Genomic DNA, 16189 nt, shown 5'->3' with positions numbered 1-16189 from the left:
GGATTAGGGTCCGGAGACTGACTAGGCCACTCCATGACCTTAATGTGCTTCTTCTTGAGCCACTCCTTTGTTGCCTTTGCTGTATGTTTTGGGTCATTGTCGTGCTGGAACACCCATCCACGACCCATTTTCAGTTTCCTGGCAGAGGGAAGGAGGTTGTCGTTCAGGATTTCACGATACATGGCTCCGTCCATTTTCCCGTTAATGCGATTAAGTTGTCCTGTGCCCTTAGCAGAAAAACACCCCCAAAGCAAAATGTTTCCACCCCTATGCTTGACGGTGGGGACGGTGTTTTGGGGGTCATAGGCAGCATTTTTCTTCCTCCAAACACAGCGAGTTGAGTTAATGCCAAAGAGCTCTATTTTGGTCTCATCAGACCACAGCACCTTCTCCCAGTCACTCACAGAATCATTCAGGTGTTCATTGGCAAACTTCAGACGGGCCTGCACATGTGCCTTCTTGAGCAGGGGGACCTTGCGAGCCCTGCAGGATTTTAATCCATTGCGGTGTAATGTGTTTCCAATGGTTTTCTTGGCGACTGTGGTCCCTGCTAATTTGAGGTCATTCACTAACTCCTCCCGTGTAGTTCTAGGATACTTTTTCACTTTTCTCAGAACCATTGACACCCCACGAGGTGAGATCTTGCATGGAGCCCCAGAGCGAGGTCGATTGATGGTCAGTTTGTGCTCCTTCCATTTTCGAACAATCGCACTAACAGTTGTCACCTTCTCTCCCAGCTTCTTGCTAATGGTTTTGTAGCCCATTCCAGCCTTGTGCAGGTCTACAATTTTGTCTCTGACATCCTTGGACAGCTCTTTGGTCTTTCCCATGTTGGAGAGTTTGGAGTCTGCTTGATTGATTGATTCTGTGGACAGGTGTCTTTTATACAGGTGACTAGTTAAGACAGGTGTCCTTAATGAGGGTGACTAATTGAGTAGAAGTGTCTAACCACTCTGTGGGAGCCAGAACTCTTAATGGTTGGTAGGGGTTCAAAAACTTATTTCACTCAATGAAATGCAAATCAGTTGCTATCTTTTATTTAAGGTTATTTTTTCGATTTTCCTTTTGATGTGCTATCTTCCACTGTTAAAATAAACCTACCATTGAAATGATACTGTTCTGAGACTTTTCATTTCTTTGTCATTGGACAAATTTACAAAATCAGTGAGGGGTCAAATAATTATTTCCTCCACTGTATATATATATATATATATATATATATATATATATATATATATATATATATATAGATAGATAGATAGATAGATATATAATATATTATATATATATGTATACACACACACACACACACACAAACTGTGCATTGGTCCCGGATTAAAATTATTGTATAAAATTCCTTTCTTTTTTCTTTTGAAGCTGTCACTTCGATTACAGTAGATAGTAAGTATCTGATAACTCAGATTTTGGACTTGCCCTCATAATGGAATCTCAGGATTTCCTTTATTTTCAAAAGCACACCCTGAACAGCAGTGGTACAATCCAGCTGCCATAATAGTATCCATGTAAGACTGGCCAGCCTGCCTCAAAGAATCTGCCACACTTCAACCTGCCACCCAGCCTGACTCTTCCATGCTTTAGACTGCCACCAAGCCTAACTCTGCCATGCTTTACCCTTACATCCGGCCTGACTCCTGGCTCTGTCATACTTCAGCTTGCCACTGAGTGAAACTCTGCCACACTTCTAGACTCTGCCATGCCTCAGCCTGCTGCCCTGCCACACTTCAGCTTGCAAACCAATCAGACTTTGCTATGCTTCAGCCCAGCAAACTCTGCCATGATTTAGCCAGATTTTGCTACGCTTCAGCCTTCTGCCCAGACAGACCCTGCCATGCTTCACACATGCTCTCCATAGTCTCTCTCCCCTGTACATCTCCTCACTAGTTTTCAGATACCAACCCAACTGCAATCTCAGATCTGCACATGACTTTCTATTGTCTTTCTCTAGAACAGTGATCTGGAAACTTGACTCTCCAGCTGTTAAAGTGGACCCAAAATTGAAAATACAAGATTTCAGAATAAAATCTATTTTCTAAATTATAATAATAAATAGCAGCTTTTTTTCAGCTGCATGATGACAAATATAAAATATATTACATTTAATGGAGGAACCCCTCCCTTCCTTTCATATTTCCGGGACAAAATCCGGCAAACCGGTGGAGTAGGTGCTGTCCAGCAATGGAGGAATTGCTAATGACTGCCCCCAGTATAACCCTAGTTATTAAAAGAGAAGGCTGAAAAGCATGCACTGAAATGCTCATAGGTTTGAAGTAGTGTTTATTTATCTTTGTATGTGTTAGAGTAGTGCAACTAAATATTGCCGCCAGTGACCTGCTAATTATTCGTCTAACTAGACGAATAGCACTGCAGCTGTGCGCCCTCGCTCGTCATTGGGAGCTTACTGCACAGACGCAGTACAAGAAGACTAAATACTGCGCCTGCGCAGTAAGCTCGCAAGGACGCATGCAGTCCCGGCTGAGCAGCCACAGTGCTATTCATCTAGTTAGACGAATAATTAGCAGGTCACTGGCTGCGACGAACAGCGGAGGCTTCAGTGACGATGTGGGACTTAAAGCGGAATATAACCCTGCATTTCAACTTTGCTCTAAAACATTATTTATAGCATATTATATGCAACCAGCATTTTTTTTTTTACTAGACCAGCATTGGAAGGGTTACACACAGGGCTTTAAAGTTCGTGGAGAGACATGCTGCCCACAGCCGAAGTTTAGATAGATACATTTAAGTGAACACAATGTAACAAGTATGGAATGTGACTCACTCTCTCTGACTGTGCAGGAGCTGGAGGACAGCCAAAGAGTGTGTAACAATCAGCACTTGTTACATTCTGTTTACTTAAATGTATCTATCTAAACTTCGCGGGCAGCATGTCTCTCCACGGAACTTTAAAGCTCTGTGTGTAACCCTTCCAATGCTGGTCTAGTAAAAAAAAAATGCTGGTTGCATACAGTATAATATGCTGTAAATAATGTTTTAGAGCAAAGTTGAAATGCAGGGTTATATTCCGCTTTAATAGCTGCAGGGGGCAGGTAGAAGCCTCAGGTAAGTGACACTTTTTGTTTTATTTTACACCCCACAGAAGCCCTTTAAGCACTCCCTCAAAACTCACTTTTTATGACAAGGATACACAGTAACTTAGCCTATCCCCCTTAAAACTCTGGCCAAGTTGTACTCCTTACTAGATAACTTGAGAACCCACTCCCTCTAGGTATGCTTATTATATACTACCCCACCTCTTTCCCCCTCTTCCCTTAGATTGTGAGCTCGCAAGGGCAGGGCACTCTTACCCTTTTGTGTCTTGGAATTCAGGGCCGGGCCGAGGCATAGGCTGGAGAGGCTCCAGCCTCAGGGCGCAGTGTAGGAGGGGGCGCAGAATTCATTCAGTTGTCATTCCTAATTGTGTTTGAAGCAGAAATAAATAAAAAAAGGGGATACATGGCAGTGACTGCAAGCCAGATAACTAGATATTAAGGTGTTGGGGAGATTGTGGGCCCTTTGGCACCTCTTAGTCTAATAGCAATCAGTGTGTGATGGCTGGGGTGGCAGGGATGGAGGGGCGCACTTTGGTGTCTCAGCCTTGGGTGCTGGAGGACCTTGTCCCGGCTCTGTTGGAATTTGTAACATATGTTTCATTTGTCTTTACATGGCTACTATGTCTACCAACTCTGTATTTTGTACTAGTTTCTATATTTGGTATATACGATTGTCTGTATTGTTATGTACCTCATGTTTGTTTCTTACTTTGTACAGCAGCTTGGAATATGTTAGTGCTTTATAAATCAAAAATAATAATAATGTTTCAGCCTTACACCCAGCCAGACTCTGCCATGTTTAAGCCAAGATCTGTCATGCTTCAGTCTGCCATCCAGACAGATTCTATACACTGGACAGACGATTTAGATATTGATAATGTAAATAATTATATTACTAGAATACAGAATAAATAAGTGTCAGAAAGACAATTTCATAATGAGGTTATATTATTTACTACTGGCTGAAAAAAATCAGCATATTATAATTATGATTAACCCATACTATAATTAACCCATCACGCAGGAAGACCACCAAACTGATTTTTAAAGCGGACCTAAACTCTGAATGTCCTCTCTGCTCTAAAAGATATACAACAGTATAATAACCTTTAAACAAAGAACATATCTTTGTTACAGCTGATGCAAATCCTAAAATCAATCTACACTGCTCTACTTCCTGATTCATGGAAGCAGACAGAAATCTGCCATCTCTGCCGCGGCAGTCATGTGACACAGGGTAGAGATCAAATTTCAACTTGTGGTTAGACACAAATGAGGGGGAATTACCGTCTTTCCCTGAAAATAAGACAGTGTCTTATATTCATTTATGCACCAAAAGATGTGCTAGGGCTTATTTTCAGGGGATGTCTTATATCTCACACAAGTTCCTCTGCTGTGTTTCCTCCTGACTCCCCCACTATGTCACCTTTTCCTCTGCTGGATCCACCTATTGTGTGCCACTTTTTTCCCCTTTGTACCTTTACTGTCCCCTGGTATCCCTCTCTGTACCTGTGTCCTCCTCTATCCCCTGTCCTCCTGTGTCCTGTGTCTACTTGCCCGCAAGACTATGGGCTCCAGTAATAACACAAGTTTCCATATTTTTCCCCCTTACTTATTTATTTTCAGGGTAGGGCTTATATTTCGAGTATGCTCAAAATTCCTACTAGGGCTTACTTTCAGGGGATGTCTTAATTTCGGGGAAAGAGGGTAAACAGGCTAAACTCTTTAAATACATACAGGGTGCATTTCTCTATGCTTTCTTTCTGTCCTGTGCAAGAGTTCAGCTCCACTTTAATGTGATCATGTACAACAAAATAAATGTTCTTCTCCAAAATCTTTAAAGGAGAAGCTAGATTTGGTAGCAATACATTCGTCAATGAAAAAGAGTGAATCGCAAAGTACTTAGGGACAAATACTTGTGTATTATTACATATATTTTGCTCTTGCTATCATAAAGGGGCAGGGATCTTTAGGTCTTAGTTTCTGACCTTTGTAATAGAGAACCTTTTTTTTTTTTAATTCTCATATGCTCAGCTTCTTCTGAAATGAATATGATATAACCATGCATAATAGTTTTTATCAGCAACAACTATAATGTGAAATAGAGGAACTGTATTTTCCCCACAGGAGATAATGTGGAATAAATGTAGGTAGTGTAACTTTATGGGCAATAACGACTTGGAACGTCTGTATTTTATTTTATGCCAGAATGCAAATCATTTGAACAAATAGTATCTGATTACCAATGTTAGGAACTCTGACATTCTTGCTTTAAAGACCCACTTCAGGCACTGTTAATTTGCATTTATAATAAGAACATTATTTTAGATTAATAAAGTATAAAATGCTTTTCTTTTCTTTAAGTGCTGTAAAATAAACTTTTAACTCTTCAGTGATATACATCTTCCTTCTCACTCCCAATAAGTCTGAACTATTCCCTTTTCATTCACATGGGCTACAGTGATTGGTACCTAATCTCTTATGATGGCTGCTGAGTATAAGTAGCAAAGCATGTCATTAAACTGACTGCGGTGGGATTTTTTTGTATTTTGTGCAAATAAAGCTTTGAACTCTCTCAGGGAGAACAACAAATCTTGGTGTGGATCTATTTCCTTACCTGAACACCTGCCTGCCTCAGAGAATACACAATATTCCTGGGCAGATTAAAATGGCAGTGCGGATGAGCGAAATCTGCTACAATATGTAGACTGTTAGCTACAATTTTTGGTGCAAAATAAAGATTCTTACTGATAGTGTGTTGAGAAATGGTTAACCACTTTAATTTCAATTCAAAGTAAAAATTTCCCTGAGTAAACTTACCAGTGTGGGCCCTATTTATTGTTTAATCAAGAAACTAGTACAAGTCTGTGGCTTATGCTGATTTTCATGTTTCAATGTTGGTATCTTCACTAATTGATGCATTAAATTTCAACTGACCACTAAGAAGGCTACATATTGTAGTTACCTCATAAATGTATTTTGGCCATTCGTGAGAGACAACCCATGGTGCAACCAGGGCCACACTACCCATGGTGCAACCAGGGCCAGATTTGTACTCTTTACCTCCCAAGGCCACTGTCAGCAGCCGTCGCCCCTCAGTATAAGTTGCCAAATGACCCTTCTCACTCCCTCACAGTATAGGTAGCCCATTGACCCTTCCCTCTAGTGTAGGTAGCCAGATAACCATTCCCCCTCCCCTCCTCCAGTTTAGATAGCCCCTTCTATCTAGTATTAGAAGCCAGATAACCCTCCGGCACTTTCGTATAGATAAGCTGGTGAGTGATCTCCCCCTCTAGTATATGTAGACAGGTGACCCTTCCCCCCAATATAGTTTGCTGCCCACCCGCCCTTGATCCTGTGGTGCCCTCGGCCATGGCCTATGTGGCCTTGGCTTAAATCCGGCCTTGGGTGCAACACAATGCGACAGAAATGCTTCCGATGATGCAAAGGCAACACAGACTCTGCCATGAGTTGCCGAGCGGTACCGCTCAACATGCAATTGCATTGAAGTCAAGGGCCTCATTCACTAAGCTTATCTAATGTCTTTAATAATGTTTCTAGAGTTCTCACCATGGTAATAAGGCATGTGGTATTCAGGAAACATTTTACCTCAGGCAAATCTAAAGTTAACTTTTCTGTCTTTATGTTAAGGTGAGATCTCTAAAGCTAATGTTTCAATCCTTAAGATAACTACAGAATTCTAATGTTGAAGACAGGCTGTTAATTAACTGCATGTGAAAATAACTACAGCGGAGGTAACTTAAGGACTGGAGTGATAAGATAACTCTTTCAATGTGAAAACTTATCTCTACACCTTAATAAGGCAAGCTTCTTTAGTGAATTAAAGAGACTCTGTAACATCAAAAACCTCCCCTGGGGGGTACTCACCTCGGGTGGGGGAAGCCTCCGGATCCTAATGAGGCTTCCCACGCTGTCCTCTGTCCCACGGGGGTCTTGCTGCAGCCCTCCGAACAGCCGGCGACAGACCCGACTGTAGATTCAATATTTTGCTGGCTCCAGCGGGGGCGCTGTGGCTGCTTTCGGCTCGGAAATAGACGGAAATACCCGACCTCCGTCGGGTTCGCTCTACTGTGCAGGCGCCGGAAACTTGCACCTGCGCAATAGAGCAGACCCGACGCCGATCGGGTATTTCCGCCTACTTCGGAGCCGACAGCCGTCAGAGCGCCTGCGCAGGAGCTAGAAAGGTAAATATTGACATCACCGCTGCACGGAGGGCTGCAGCGAGAACCCTGAGGGACGGAGGATGGCGTGGGAAGCCTCATTAGGATCCGGAGGCTTCCCCCACCCGAGGTGAGTACCCCCCAGGGGACGTTTTGACGTTACAGTTCCTCTTTAACACTGAACATAGCGATCGATGTGTGGTAATAAGTTTTCTCTTGCCTTATTATCTCCAGCATGATCTTAGTGAATTGAGGCCAATGACAACTTAACAATCTATTTAGATTGTTGTGGTAGCAGTGTGGTGCTCATGCAACAATCAGACAAATTTCAGTGATGTACTTCCTGTCCAGCAGGAGGAGCAGTGGAGGAGGAGTGGTGGGTGGGGCTACACAAATCACCCTGTTGGCACACTTTGCCCCAGGGTTATATGAACATAAAATGGTCCAGTGTGATTGTCCTGCGGCAGGCTCCCCTGCTGCAGGACAATCAGACAGCACCATGTGTGAACCAAGCCTTAAACAATACCAGTTATCTGACATTCTTTCTAATCTTTTTTGCTGCAGTAGTTGTGGAGATATATTGGGGTGCTGATGATGTTAGGAATACAGGAACATATTTCTTTCATTTTTCTGTCTACTAAGTCTGCTAACAGCTAGGCTGGCTCTTGAAGGTGTCGCCTAGCTCCAGGAAATGGTTAATGGGAGCCTGTATGTACATGTAAATTCTGTATGCCTGTTACAAGCAATTCTGGCTTTGGGGAAAGCTGTGTGTACTATAGGACAATAGGAAGGGCTTTTGAGTCTGTATGCAGTTCCTCTGAGAGTGGGTAACTGCTAATTGGGTTGTCTGCATAGGTTCTGAACTCTTTGACATGGAGACACCCAATTGTCCCAAAAGACAATCGGACTAATTGAATCTGCCAACTTCATAGGCTATGAGGAAACTCTGTAATTTACATAGCACAGCCTGATGCAATGTTGAAAAGCCTCACTACAATCTTGTGATGTATAGACTTTTTTTACCTGCGGGAATGTTGAGGAAGCGTTAATCAATTGTCACCTGCCGTGGGGGAAGTCCTTTTTGATGATCTGAGAACTGAGACAGGAAAGGATATGACGCGCGTTATGTAGGAAATTGAATTATTCCTGGATATGGACATGTGAGTGGCCTCAGGCCATCCAGGGGACTATATAATCCCAGTTTGGGACTGTCACAAATCGTAGTTCTTGGAGGTAGCTCACACGGCTAGAACTAACCTGGTTCCTGACCAGAAGTGCGTACCCCCCACAACAACGCCAGATCGATACGCTGGTACGTTTATTTCCCCGTTTATTTTGGTAAGCAAAATCGCTTTGTGTGTATCTTTGTAACTCTTAATTTTGTAACTTTTTTACTTTGTGTTTTGTAATCTTTTGTATATATTCTGTTCTGCATTGTTCTATGTTTTTCTGGAATATTAAATTATTATTTAATAAGCTTGACTTCTGCCGTACTAAACTAGCACTCATAGCCTAGAGGAGACTGCAGTGTAGATGTGTATAAGTCCGTGCCTAATTGTATGCTTGAGCAACACTACCATATGAAATTGTAATTGCATTGTGTGTGGGGGCGTTTGTCATACGTTGGCCTAAAGCGCGCAGCTGACCCAACGTACGAAAAACGCCAGTGCGAGTAGCGACAGCAGAGTGGCTAACAGTATTGTTCGGAACGACTGTTAGTGGTTTTGCTGCACGGCAGTGTAACTTGCATTACGAATCATTGTCTGATTGTGCTGTGTTACTGTACAACTGTACTGTGTGTGTGGGTGCGTGGCGTTCTCGTATTCGGCCTAAGCACGAAGCTGACCCAAATATGAAAACGCAGATTGCGTGTTGAGCCCTCGACAGCTGAGGGGACGTGTCTAGCAACTCTAGTGGTGGCAGTGGGAAGTGTTTGAGGGGTTCCAGCCTTGTTTGTAGCTTAAATAAGGCTGCTCCCCGCTTAATCTGGTCAAACCCGCAGTCAGGAACCGTATACGCAGTTGTGCCGCGGGCCGGTTCCTGACAGTAGTGTCTAAATCACACACCTGAAACAAGCATGTAGATAATTCAGTCAGATTTCAGTCAGAAACATCTGATCTTCATGCTTGTTCAGGGTCTGTGGCTAAGAGTATTAGAAACATAGGTTCAGCAGGACAGTCATGCAATCTGCATTATTAAAAGAAGATAAATATGTCAGCCTCCATATCCTTTTCAGTTCAGGTGTACTTTAAAGGACTTCTGAGGGGAGCCACTGGTATAAAGCCTTACTTACCTAGAGCTTCTTCTAGCCCTTAGAAGTCTCTCTGGGCCCACAATGTAGTTCTGTCTTCCTCCAGGGTCCATCTGCCACCTTCGGGTGCGTGTCTTCTGCACATGCTTGGGTGCACTCCTGCACTGTTCGTATTGCGCTCCCATGGCCAGGTCGTCAATCCTTACAGGCCTGGCAGCAGGACCCTAGGGGAAGACCCAGGTAGTAAAATTTTATACCAGTGGCTCATTTTGAAAGTCCTGTAAAGAGACACTGAAGCGAAAAAAATGATGATATAATGAATTGGTTGTGTAGTACGGATAATTACTAGAACATTAGTAGCAAAAAAAAATATTCTCATATTTTTATGTTAAGTTATACAGCTTTTTTTTATAACATTGCATCATTCTCTAATATTTGCAGTTTACACACTACTCAGCATTCTAAATGTTTTTTTACAAAACAGGAAGTGAACTTTTGACCTGTCCTGAACTGTTCTCTGCAAAAGAAAAAACAATACAGTTGAGATAACCTAATCAGAAGTCAGAGCTCTCTGCAACTTTCAAAGTCATGGAGCTCAATGGCAATTTGCATAGATAACAACTGGAGTTTCTTAACTCTTCCTGTACTGGAATCGAATATTAGACTTATGTCTCTGCTCCTAATGCTTTATTTCTTAGCTGTACTACACATACAAATTATTATATCATATTTTTTTTCCGCTTCAGTGTCTCTTTAAGCAGCGGTTATTCCCATTCACTGCTATACTATGCACTAGTCACTGTCCCATGCAAAGTTACATATTAACCGATGCATTATGGTACTTACATGGGAAATGTGCAATCCCGTCCTGGCAAAATTGTAGATTCCCCAAAGGGACAAAGTGCTACATGATCCTGTGTATGAGTTCCACTTATACTATCTTCAACATTGAGCATTCCCTTTAGAAATGCCATATAAGTTCCAACCATTGTTTTTTCCCATTCCTGAGAACGGTGTGTAATTTCTTCTCGCAGGAAACTTCCCACACTGGCATCTGAACTGCAGTTATCATTTGTGAAAGTTGCTGCTTTTTCAAGCCAATCCATGTACATATCCAGAACCTTCATGAATTTCTCTGAGCTAATTTTTTTCCCAGAACTACTATAGACATCTGGTGCACCATAAGGGAGGGATTTTAAGTAAAATTTTTGGTTCTCCTCAAGCAATGCATCAGGCTGTAGAAGATTGTAGCGGGATGCCAGCCCAAAAACTGGGTTCTGTGGAGATGGTCCGTGTATCCACTGTGCACCAACTTCAGCAAGACCCTTTGCTAAAAGACAAAAAGACAAGGTCATGATGGCACAAACCAGTCTAATCAGTAGATCACTTGAGAGAGAGTTACCAAAAAGGTTCCTACAAAATGCACAGGGATACCAGGAGCCCAATATGGTGTAGTATGTTCCGATAATGGAGTTTACCACAATAGGTATACATTTATACTTACAAATCTGAATTGCCACAGAAGCAATCACCGGCCATGCCTGTGGGGAAATGCCATCCTCACTATACCGTTAAAGTGTACTCAGACGGAATTAATAAAATAATTTATACTTACCTGGGACTTTCTCTGGCCCCATTTACTCGGTGAGCTCACTCGCCATCTTCCCGGGAATGCTCTGTTCTTCAGCAATCTTCTCCATTAGGAAGTCTATAGTTGTGCCAGTCGGGCTGCACTGCGCATGTGCAGCCCAGCCACGTGTGCACCCCCATCACACTCCTGGCACCGGGAGCATTCTGCGCTTTCGCAGTACTACCTGCCAACAGAGGTTATTATAAAAGAGAGAGGTGCCCAAACATGATAAAACAACTAAAATCAGATTTAAAAAATGTTGGTCAACCTCCCAGTAATGACACAAGCTAACAGTGATAGTTTATTAACACACACAAGAGACCACATTTTGCAGAAGCAGGAGCCCTTACAGAGCCTCCGGGCACCCAGTTTTACATTATTTGCCACAAATCGCGACTTTGTGGTGGGGTGGGGTTAGGTTAGGACTAGGAGGGAGGGTAAATGTTAGGCGGGGGTTACGTTTTAGGCATAGGTAGAGGGAGGTCTTAGGGTTAGGCATCAGTAGAGGGAGGTTTTAGGGTTAGGTATCAATAGAGGGAGGTCTTAGGGTTAGGCATTGGTAGAGGAAGGTTTTAGGGTTAGGCATCGGTAGAAGGAGGTCTTAGGGTTAGGCTCCGTATACAAAGGTTTTAGGGTTAGGCATCGGTAGAGGGAGGTCTTAGGCAGAGACACATTATCCACCAGACAACAGAGGCAGTTGCTTTGATCTAGTGAAAGGTCAGGGGCCCTGGCAGCTCCAATAAAGTCTTCAGGAATGCTCTCCGTAACATAGATGATAAGACACATACAGACAGCGTTTCCTCCTGGATCCTCCCCCCCTCCCCTCCTTAGTTTAGCTGTCAGGCAGTGGCGTCCCTACCATAGAGCGCAGGGGGGCGTGGCGCACTGGGTGAAGGACACCCAGGGGGGTGTCGCCACGACCCCCCACAGCAGCACAGCAGGAGGGTGAAAGCAGCGCTAGAAAGAGGGGCTGTGGAGGCAGCGGTGGGGAGGGGGGACATATCCCCCCTCACCTGGGACCCCTCCTTCTGCCTCTCTCCGCCTCCATAGATAACTGTCGGGAAGTGCAGGGGCGGCCGGAGGCGTGCTGAGAATTCCTCACCTAATTTCCGCGTTCCAAGCGTGGAGCGCAGCGTCGTGTCATCACAGGTCTCTGTCTTAAATGTCTTAAATTCCTGAATGATTAGCGGAAGCACAGTGGGCGGCATTGAAGGCGGAGATCTGTGACGACATGACGCTGCCATGCTTGGATCGCGGAAATGAGGTGAGTAATTCTCAGCACGCCTCCGGCCTCCCCTGCACTTCCCGACAGTTAGCTATGGAGGGGGAGAGAGTCAGAAGGAGGGGTCCCAAGTGAGGGGGGGGGGATATGTCCCCCCTCCCCACCGGTGCCTCCACAGCCCCTCCTTCTAGCGCTGCTTTCACCCTCCTGGGGCATTTACACTGGGGGCAACTAAACTAGCTATACTGGGGGCAACTAAACTAGCTATACTTACTGGGGGCAACTAAACTAGTTATACTTACTGGGGGCAACTAAACTAGTTATACTTACTGGGGGCAACTAAACTAGCTATACTTACTGGGGGCAACTATACTAGCTATACTGGGGGCAACTAAACTAGCTATACTTACTGGGGGCAACTATGCTAGCTATACTGGCGGGGGGCAACTATACTAGCTATACTTACTGGGGGCAACTATACTAGCTATACTTACTGGGGTCAACTACACTAGCTATACTGGTTGGGGGCAACTATACTAGCTATACTGGTTGGGGGCAACTATACTAGCTATACTGGCGGGGGCAGCTATACTAGCTATACTGGCGGGGGGCAACTATACTAGCTATACTTACTGGGGGCAACTAAACTAGCTATGCTTACTGGGGGCAACTATACTAGCTATACTGGCTGGGGGCAACTATACTAGCTATACTTACTGGGGGCAACTATACTAGCTATACTGGCTGGGGGCCGCTATACTAGCTATACTGGCTGGGGGCAACTATACTAGCTATACTTACTGGGGGCAACTATACTAGCTATGCTTACTGGGGGAAACTATACTAGCTATACTGGCCGGGGGCAACTATACTAGCTATACTGGCTGGGGGCAACTATACTAGTGTTATAATTTAAGTAGGCCTCAGTTATTTTGCCTGAGGTTTAGGTAAAAGGCTTGTTTGCAGAATATACCTTTAAAATAGAATTCTTGTGATGCAGGCAGAAGCATCTCAGTGTCTGCTTGAAGCAGATGATACAAGCAGATACTGAGAACATGTTCCTGAAGGAAGGCCACAGGCCTACACTGCCCCAGACAAATGGACTACGAGAACAATCAACATAGGCCATATTTACAAAATACCACATTCCTGTATGTAAGCAAAAGGCATCATTAAATATTAATCGAGTAGGTGGGTATTATGACACCACGAGGGGTCTAAGCCAATAGTCGGGTCTGGGGGATGGCTAAGATGAGGTCACATTTAACTCTTTCCTAGTCGGTATTAAAGGGCCGGATGGGCGAATGGAGCTAGCTCTGATTCCTACTTTCATGCTCTCTATATGCTGACTGGACCACCTAATTATTTCCTTTCCTTATGTAATCTGACATAATGTATGCTGTACATAGGTAGTCTAGATGATGTAACATAGTATAGACATAAGAGGACCTGGTTACCTTCAGCAGGAAGGTAATCACGAAGCTGTAACGCAATGCAAGAATCTGCTTGGCTAAGATATGATGAACTGTATCTGTATATCTGTGTAGTAAATAAACTCCTTGTACTTTGAAGACGCCTGAGAACGGTCTATCTCCTATAATGCGTGCTGTGTTGAGAGTCAAGTTATCTCACAGTCTGTGAGGTGCAACTCTAAGAAGTTGCTGGTGTCGAAAGCAAAAAGGTGATTTATAACAGTGGTGCCGTGAACCCAGCGCTGTCTAGCAGAAAAGGCAGGCAAGGACCGGGCCAGATGTCAGTCTGTTATCTAGTTCTTCCAGGACTTTCACAGTAACAAGCGGAGGAGACGCTGAGATGCTCGCTGGAAACTTATCGAGAAGAGATAAGTGGTGCTGCCAGGCTGCAAGGAAGCCGGGCGCACGGAATGACGTTTGAGTAATTACAGCGGCGAAGGCTCGTGGACTGAATAATATTGGTGTGATGTACACACGCCTAACGCCAAAATACAGATCGTGGGCTTTCCCGGCGGCGGCTTTGGCAAATGCCATAGTGGAATCGATCTGCTGAGCAGAGGAATCAGTAGCCCGAGGGGGTCCAGAACTTCGTGAGCAAAACTTGACCAATGCTGTAACGAACGGTCATTAGTGGAGAACGTCTCAAGCAACTGGCAAGTATAAAAGTTTTGTTATTTGGTTGTACAGCGATGTATTGTATTTTGTGTGTTATGTGCAGCTGCGGATTTTTCTCTCCCTCCCGTGGGTTTTTAGGGAGAGGGGGGGGGGGGGGTGACAGGGCCGACAGTAGCTGCTGCGGTTTCAGTGTGAGCAGCGTACATAAGTGTCTCTTGCTGTTTTTCCTTCGTTGTTATCTCAGAGACTGTGTTTTTTTTCATCTCTGTTTTCCTTCAGTGTCATGTGTTTTTTTTATATTCACGGATCGCAGAGCGTAGGTTTGAGTGCACGGGGTTGAGTGCATGTTTTTTTTTCTCCGTCTGCATGTCCAAGATGATTTGCATTTTTTTCTGAGGAGGAGATAAGAAACTTCACAAACTGCTGTGCTATTTGTCTTGTATGTGTTTTTTTTTGCAGGCATCCGAGAGTTTATATATGCTGAAATGTCTATATATGCTGAAATGTATAGTGTGCATGTATCTTTCTTTTCTATAAGTGTATAGGATTGAGAGGTTGCTATGGGGGATTACATAGCAGCCATCTTGGCTGGCATGCCATGACTCAAAATGGAGTCGGAGGTTTGAGAAAGCCACTCCCACCTTCATGATGTATTAGGAGGGGAGGGGGTGGGAAGCGCCCACTGATAGGCACGCCCTAATGGCAGGGGGGAGGATGTGCTGGGGGGGATCCCATGTCCCACGTCACAGCTGTGCACACGGCGCCGTGCACGGAAGCAGCTGGTGGGAGGGGGTCCAGAGTGGGGACATAGAGATTCCACTGAGTATCTCGGCTTCCAGATGATTTCCTCAAAAGAAGTCTGGGCACAGGGAGTGTCCGCATACGTGAGCCAAGCAGGTTGCACGGTCACGGATAGGAAGCGTTTCCCAGCCAGAGGCATGAAGACACGTAGAAGTCAGATATTTCCCAGTGAGTGATTTGCAAGAGCGGATCGAGGGGGTATCTGTACTGGGTTGCTTATGGGATTATTCCTTTAAGTGAGGCACCTTAACGGGTGGTGCAGCATGAGTTCCCAAGAGACAAAAGGGGGGACAGTGCATCAGGGGGTGTCGGAGTTGGAATAAAAAAGGGAGTTGACCAATCCAGGTATCCGTCGCCGCGGCTGCAGAGCGGTAACGTTTTTTCCGTTTTTTGACGTGGACAGGGCCAGAGCTTGACGAAGAGGTCAATGCTGGGCTGGGGCTGTTTGTGCGTTTTCTCATCCACTGATTGGTCAAATATTTTTTTCCAGTTCCTTCCAAGTGTACCGCAAAGAACTGAACTGGCAGCAGTTCGTGGGGCAATTATAAAGATGAAGGAATTGCCATTTACAGAGTGACAGTGTATCGGTACAGTGTTTGCCATATGACTACCTACCAAGTGGGCATTCAGGGATCTGCATACAGGCATATGAAGCTGGAATGCTCAGCCCTGCACCCTGAGTAGTTTAAGTGTAAAGTGCTCCTTCCTACCGGGAGGCAGACATTTTTTTTGTTTTGTAGTCTGGGGGTAGTAGCACGGCAAGCATTGGTCAGAGGGTACACTAAACAGGACGTCGAGCAGAGAGGGCTGCGATCGATTAAGTTCTAGGTAAGTCAATGCGAAAATGAGCAAGAGCATTGCAGGCTCACCTGCAAAGCAGCAACAGGTGTGTGGCATCCGTACTCTGTGCATACGACGGCCGTGTATGTACAGAAGGGGGGTTTTT

General features: G+C 44.5%; 1 protein-coding gene across 1 annotated transcript in view; it reads right to left on the bottom strand.

Annotated features, from left to right (window-relative positions):
- The window catches only part of LOC137533993 (peroxisomal N(1)-acetyl-spermine/spermidine oxidase-like), a 180371-nt gene that overhangs the window by 111349 nt on the left and 52833 nt on the right, over nt 1-16189 (bottom strand). Inside the window, exon 2 of the mRNA XM_068255323.1 lies at nt 10350-10833. Within this exon, the coding sequence (XP_068111424.1) occupies nt 10350-10833 (484 nt within the window). The remainder of the gene's footprint in view (nt 1-10349; nt 10834-16189) is intronic.

Source organism: Hyperolius riggenbachi, chromosome 10 (assembly GCF_040937935.1).
Source record: "Hyperolius riggenbachi isolate aHypRig1 chromosome 10, aHypRig1.pri, whole genome shotgun sequence".
NCBI classification, from domain to species: Eukaryota; Metazoa; Chordata; class Amphibia; order Anura; family Hyperoliidae; genus Hyperolius; species Hyperolius riggenbachi.
This window is presented reverse-complemented; position numbering and strand designations above follow the sequence as displayed.